Here is a 7,172-nt window from a genome sequence, read left to right as displayed (position 1 = left end):
TTCCTCGGAATATCCTCGGAAATTCCTCGGGATATTCCGAAGATTTCATTTTCCGTCGGAATGTCCGTCAGAATACCGTTGTTTTCTTGTAGTGTACAAATATACCTAGAAAATCAGAAATAAACGATTGAAATGGCTATTCAAGGCTGGAATAGCTCAAAAAGTAATCTATTAATACTTTTGTGGAAATTAAGTGGTGAGGCAAGAAAAATTAAGCGGCATTGTCTCCTCAGGAACCTCACCACTCATGCAACAATCTACCACCTATGGAAGCAGAGGAACAACGTCATTCATAACCTAACCTCTATTCCTCCGGCTGCTGTCTTCCGTGGGACTGACCGTGAAATGAAAAACACAATAACATCGAGGAAGCATAAGAAGCATTTCAGCTCTCTCATGGCTCTCTGGCTAAGATGACAATCTAGTTTCCTCTTTCTTAGCTAGTTTGTTTCTCTTCTTTATTCCTTCCTGTTTTTATTATTTTTGCTGGGAAGTCATAACTTAAGATTCCTACTTTTGTAAAATCTTTTCATCATTAATATGATATTTACAGTAAGAAAAAAAATTGAAGGAGAAACCTGTTTTGTTTTGTTGCGGTTTGTGTTTTTGGGTTTATTGTCCATCTGATTTGTTGGACTCTAAATCAACTAAGTATCAAAACAGAAACATTTTTTTTTATCCAATTTTTTAAAAACATTTTAAATTAATTACACATTCTATAATCTATTATAAAGTAACTATGTAAACAATATTATACTACATATAATATTCTAAACAACACAAAAATTAATATTGTATCCAAACAAGATAAAACATTATAATTGACTAAAACATTCAAATAATATATGAAAAAAAATTGAAATAAATACAACTAATAAAACATTATATAATATATTTAAATAACATAATAATTCAGTAATAGCATAACATAACATATATATATATATATATATATATATTATGATTTGTTTAATTTATATATATATATACTTCAGGTAGCCATCAATCATTTTTTCAATGTTCAAAATATATATCATCTAAAGATAATTGTTTAACACTAATTATAGACAAAAAATTTAAACCAATTATAAAATTAACTAAATTATTAGCAGGACAAATTACACAAAACAATTATAATAATGTCAATTAAACCACATAAAATAATAATTATACAAATACGATCTTTCTTGGCACTAAATAACATTCATTCAATTTATAAAACTTGTTTAATCAATTTAAAATAAAATCCTCGCTATTGGGTTTGGTTTGCTTCGGATAGTAAAATTAGGAACCACAAAATGCTCAGGAAAAAACCTGCTTCCCATTTGGTTCTAGTTCCGCTTTGATTATTTTGGGTAATTTAGATAAATTATCGGGTATTTTGGATAAATTATCGAATAATTAAGATAATTCAGATAAACGTCATAGAATTTGGATTATTTCAGATAAAACATTCAAACACTTTCTAATACTTTCGGGTTGTTCAAATATTTTTTTTTTTAAAAAAATTCAACTACTTTCAGAATCTTTGATAGATTTTTATATATTTGGTTATGTTATATATATATATATATATATTTTATATATTTGGTTATCTAATATTTTTTTTATATTCGGGTACCAATTTGGTTTTTGGTTCAGTTCTGATCAAGTGAGTTATTTTAGATATAGAAATATAGGAACCGTTCAGATATTTGAAAGTTTTAGTCCGGTTTTGATTCGGTTTTGTTTTGGATCTTCGGTTTTCTTTCTACAGTATATGATTTATAGGAGTGGGGACACTGAGATATCATTTATTTTGTCAATAGAAAAGTTCTCACAATTTTAGAGTGATTTAGCATACAAATGAAGTTAACACCATGAACAGCAGGGGCTTTATTGATACGGGCCTACTAAATGTTGGGCTTTATCATGCTGTAATTCTTGACTTCTCTCTCTTTGCCCAAGAAAGAAGACGCAATACGAACTCAGGGGAAGTGTCTCCGCCACGAAACCACCGGAACAGAAGCAGAACGTCTCGGGTCTAACTATTTATGGGTGCGTTACCAGATCGATGACAAGAGACTCGTTGCAGATTCCTGACGAACTAATTGTGGAGATATTCTCGAGGTTGCCGTCGTCGAAGTCCATAGCGACGACGACGATGAAATGAAACAAATTAAAAAATTTATTTTCTATTTTATCCAAATTTTTTATTATTCTTTTTTTTTATATCTATAAAGCAAAAAGAAGGTACAACAATCTTTTGCCTTTTTAATGAACATTCTTTTAGCCATTTTTTAAGTTATTTTTGTGACAAAATTTAAAATAGGCTATTTGAGAGAAATGACTTTAGATTAATAGTTTGAAAAATAATTTTATATTTATAAATTTATCATTTTTATATATTTAAACATGTTTTAATTTTTTATATTTAAAACTATTCATATATATTAAACTATATCCAAATTGTATTTGAAATATATTTTATGTTCGTTTATAAAACTAATGTATATATATTAATTCTATCTAAAGTTATATATTCGTTTAGTTTCGGTTTACATATCTGCATATACAATCAGTAGAACACATGAGCCATTTTCATTGTTACTGTACCTTGTACCTGCTGTTAAAATAAAAGTAGAACACAGAGTAAAATAAATTTACTCCAATAAAATTACAAAATATATATTCGTTATTTCGTTTATGATGATTTATTTGTAATATCCACAACAGAATCGTATCTCATATTACAACGACTTTCAACGGTATTCTTCAGCAACTCGACTGGAGATTCTTTGAAGATAAGCTAAAGCACCAGTTTTATTACATTTGGTTCATTGATCAGCTCCTTTACCGAGTTCCTGGCTAAACCGTTAGAAAATGAAAACCCAAAACAACTGCTGTGTTGGTGCATTTTACCAATTAAAAAAAACTGTGGTATTAGTGTAATAACTTCTTCTAGATTTCACTATAAAACACAAAACAGAGTTTTGACGAATTTAGAAAGAAATTGGAAGTTTATGAAAGATGGACCGACAGTTATGAATATACGGTACACGTATCAAGCTAGCATGCAAGTTGTTTTTTTGTGTAGACAGAATCTATGCCTTATTTGGTCGCAAATATCAATCCGTGACAAGTAACAATGTCCACATTTCAGCAAGAAATATTATACCATAAGGAAAGTTCATATTATATTACAAAATAACCTTAACAAAAGTAAATGCACCCAATATATACACAAATACTTTAATTGTTTCCAAGTAATTTTATTGGAACTTTTGAAGGATAAATAAAGAAGAGAGATAGAGATCTAGAGAGAGAGAGGACAGATGAGTATCACCGAGTCATATCCGCCGGCTTTCCGCCGTGTAATCAACGACGGAGCTCCATCAGGTACGGCGGAGATCGAATCGGTTCTTGTCCAGGACAAGGATATAGACATCCCGGTTATCGATTTTGAGTGTTTGGACAAGGATATACTAACAGAGGCATGCAGAGAGTGGGGAATATTCCGTCTAAAGAATCACGGAGTACCGTTGCCGTTGATGTCACAGCTTCAAGAGATCTCGGAATCGTTGCTGAGTCTACCGTTTGAGAACAAACAGAAATTATTCGCCGCCGTTAACTCTCCGATGTCGTATTTCTGGGGAACACCTGCTTTGAATCGTTCAGGAGATGCACTGAAGAGGGGAGCTCAAGCTTCGAACGTAAGTATGGTCGAAGGTTTCAACGTTCCTCTCTCGAAGCTTCCAGCTTCTACTTCCTGTGACGATGATGCTCAACATTCAGAGTTAGAATCTTTCAGGTAACGTATGACCTCGTTTTGTTCTTTCCTAGGTACTGATTATATTATTAATGATTTTTAACTTAAATTAATCAATCAGTCAAACACTTATTAGTGCTCAATAATTAAAATATAGAAAGCTAGCTAATGTACATATCGATTATTAGCCTATATAACAAACGTTATAAAACTTCTATATATGAACGTGGTTATTTAGTTATGTATATAAAAAAATTTCGAGATGTGCGTATGATATCAATGTTATAGATTAAGATATTCTAAATATGAGTTGTAGACTTGTAGTATGAGTGGGGCTGTCGACTGTACAGATGATGAGAAACAGTGTGACATAGTGAGTCGTGCATGGGGATTGATTGACGAGATGTTTACTTTCTCGTATGCAGACAATTAATAGTTAGTGCTGATCTTATTAGATGTTTTGTGAAATTTAACAACTTGATTAAAGTTTTTGACTACTAAATTTTTTATTTTGGTCAAAATTTCGACTAATTTTGTTTATAATGGATTAAAATCAAACATAAAAATGAAAAATAATACTAAAGTATTAAAAGTATTAACTGTGATGGGAGGGAGCAAACTGGGTGGCAGTCTTCGTTACTGGTTTGGTAGTCGGGAGTAAATATACCTTTCTGTTGCAATCTCTAAAAACATGATGCAGCACCTGATGTAAAGCAGTTTTTTGGTGAATACAGATTTTAAATTTATTCAAAAAAGTATTAAAATATGAAATGACATATTTTAAAACAGTACTACTAAAAAGCTTTTCTTTAACTAAAAAACTTATATTATGAAACAAAAGAAGTTATAAGAAGTAATGGGTTAGCCGTTGCAGCATTTTAACATTAATAAAAATATACATGATCAAACACAATAACATTGTTTGAATTTAAATAAAATTACAAGTACATAAAAAATTATTGGCCCGGAATATAGTATACCATGCTGCACATGTCACCGGCGTGTTCACACATGCACGTAACGCATGTTCAGCATGTCAATCTTGCTGACTTATTGTAACGCATGTTCAGCAATTTAATGCGTTACTTAACTTATGCACCTTGTCATTTTACTAAAAAAACTTTTCTTTTGTACTATGCAGTTGGGGGTATTTTGTTCGTATATATCTTCTCAAATTAAAAACCAAATTTGACATATACATTCTTCAAACACCTCGTATATCCACATAAAAATTTATTTCAATAATCGTAGAAGTTTGAGACTGGAGATTTTCTTGTCCAGTATTCACTGTGGATCCACCATTATTTCAAATTCATTGGTAGTATTTCTAACTTCTTTTGAGTCTATTACGAGCGTGCAGAGTGTTGATAGAGGAATATGGAAGGCACATAACTAGAATTGCTGTATCCTTGTTTGAAGCTATAGCACAAACACTGAACCTAGAATTATCCAGTCACCAGAGGTCAGGATATTTATTGGAGTCAACAGGGCTCATACGAGTTTACCGCTATCCTCCTAGCGACAAGACAGCTGGAGAAGTACTGGGAATGGAAGTCCACACAGATAGTTCGGTGATCTCAATACTCAAAGAAGATGAAACTGGAGGGCTTGAGATCATGAAAGATGAAGAATGGTTCCGTGTAAAACCTGTTGCTGATACTCTCATCGTCAATCTAGGAGATATGATGCAGGTAAACTAATCGTATTTATGAGTTTGGTCAATTATATATTCATTTGATCAATGTATATATATATCACGATTTACGAATTTAATAAATATTCAGGCGATAAGCGACAACGAGTACAAGAGTGTCGAGCATAGAGTGAAGAAAAAGGATATGACGACAAAGAGACACTCGGTGTGTTATTTTGTATTCCCACAGAGAGATTATGTGATAAAGTCATCAAACTATAAGCCATTCACGTACTCAGAGTTTGAAGCTCAAGTTCAGGCCGATGTTCAGTCACTTGGGACCAAGATCGGCCTTCTTAGATTCACCCCTGAATCTCCACTCTTTCTCTAGTCTTGTCGGAAAATTTTAGCATGTAAGAGCATGTCCAGCGCTTAGACTCAATTTGGGTGTCTGATTTATATATTATTATATCATTTTGTTATAACCTTTTCAGATAAGAATTAAAACCAAAAAATAAAACCAATGAGAAAAGGACAATAATCAATTGAAGTTCTAGACTCTTGCTTTGTATCTCATTTACTTAAAAAAATAATATCTGTTATTTATATATATATAATCATGGTTGAACAAAACCTTAGATACTTGTCCTGTCTCATCTTATTATCGTTATATCATATCATGTAATAGAGAAAACTAAAATTTATTGATATAATTATATGGATAATCTATTATTTATTTATATAGTTTGTTTAAGTTAGATTTAAAATAATCATTATTTAGTTATTTATTGTCTTAATTTTTAGCTAAAGTTCTATTTTGGTATTAAAAATAATCAAATAATTTATTTTTCATTGGCTCGTGAAAATTTAAACTAATTAAAATAAATTTTTGAAAGGTTTATTTATAATTCATAAATAAAACATGAACTTTTGGTATATTTATATTTCAATGGTTAATAATATTATATTATATATAACTATATATTATAATTTATTGATCCACGGTTTAACTACAATCGATCTAATAATTAATGATCCATAAAGTCTATTGATTTGTGGTTCAGTTATGATCTATCTAGCGATCCGGTGATCCATAAAATGAATCGTTTTTGTTTTCGTTCGATTTAGGCATCAGAACCCGACACTACAAGAAAACAGCGGTATACCGAGGGAAAAAATCGTCGGTATGTCATCGAAATATGTCGTCGGAATAACGTTATTCCGACGACATACCGACGAAACAAGTCCTCGGAAATAACTCCTCGGAAATTCATTTTTCCTCGGAAATTTCCGACGAAATTATGAGGAAATGAATTTCCGAGGAAACTCCAAGGACCACCAGTTCGTCGGAAAGGTCCTCAGAATATACCGAGGGAAAACTTCCTCGGGATATTTTGATGGACTTTCTGATGTCCAATCCTCGGAAGTTCTGACGAAATGTTTCTCGAAATTTTCATCGGGAATTTCCGAGGAACGGAGCCCTCGGAAAATTCCGAGGAATAAGTCCCTCGGAATATTCCGAGGCTCGGTATATTCCAAGGAAGGAGTCCCTCGGTATATTCCGAGGAATGAGTCTCTCGGTATATTCCGAGGAAATGTTCGTCGGAAATTTCCGAGGGTTCATTTCCTGGGAATTTCAAAAAAAAATAATTTTTTTTTAAAAAATAAATTTTTTGAAATTTAAATTTGAAAATATAAAATTAAAATTAAAATTGAAAACATATTAGATAATATTCAAAGTTGTACAAATAAAAATAAAACATTCCGAGTTTTTGAAAAAAAAAAAAACTA

At 31.4% G+C, this 7,172-nt stretch overlaps 1 protein-coding gene across 2 annotated transcripts; it reads left to right on the top strand.

The window, feature by feature from the left end:
• Nucleotides 1-3,193: 3,193 nt before the first annotated feature.
• LOC106326729 (gibberellin 2-beta-dioxygenase 8-like) lies at nucleotides 3,194-5,932 on the top strand. 2 transcript variants are annotated; one of them, XM_013764642.1, is made up of 3 exons: nucleotides 3,194-3,790; nucleotides 5,202-5,439; nucleotides 5,533-5,932. In XM_013764642.1, the coding sequence occupies exons 1-3, from the start codon at nucleotides 3,315-3,317 to the stop codon at nucleotides 5,770-5,772; spliced, it is 954 nt and encodes a 317-aa protein (XP_013620096.1). In that variant the 5' UTR covers nucleotides 3,194-3,314; the 3' UTR covers nucleotides 5,773-5,932. The 2 variants fall into 2 exon arrangements, with proteins under 2 accessions (XP_013620096.1, XP_013620095.1); XM_013764641.1 differs by having other exon boundaries at nucleotides 3,196-3,790; nucleotides 5,109-5,439.
• The last annotated feature ends 1,240 nt before the right edge of the window (nucleotides 5,933-7,172 follow it).

This window comes from Brassica oleracea, chromosome C2 (genome assembly GCF_000695525.1).
Source record: "Brassica oleracea var. oleracea cultivar TO1000 chromosome C2, BOL, whole genome shotgun sequence".
Classification (NCBI taxonomy): Eukaryota; Viridiplantae; Streptophyta; class Magnoliopsida; order Brassicales; family Brassicaceae; genus Brassica; species Brassica oleracea.
Note: the sequence above shows the minus strand (reverse complement) of the source record. Positions and strands in the feature narration are given on the sequence as shown.

Excerpts from the sequence above, each read along its gene's own strand:
- LOC106326729 (XM_013764641.1), top strand. The coding sequence starts at position 3,315 with ATGAGTATCACCGAGTCATATCCGCCGGCTTTCCGCCGTGTAATCAAC. Across the intron at positions 3,791-5,108 it reads TCAGAGTTAGAATCTTTCAG|AGTGTTGATAGAGGAATATG; the intron begins GTAACGTATGAC and ends ACGAGCGTGCAG. Across the intron at positions 5,440-5,532 it reads ATCTAGGAGATATGATGCAG|GCGATAAGCGACAACGAGTA; the intron begins GTAAACTAATCG and ends ATAAATATTCAG.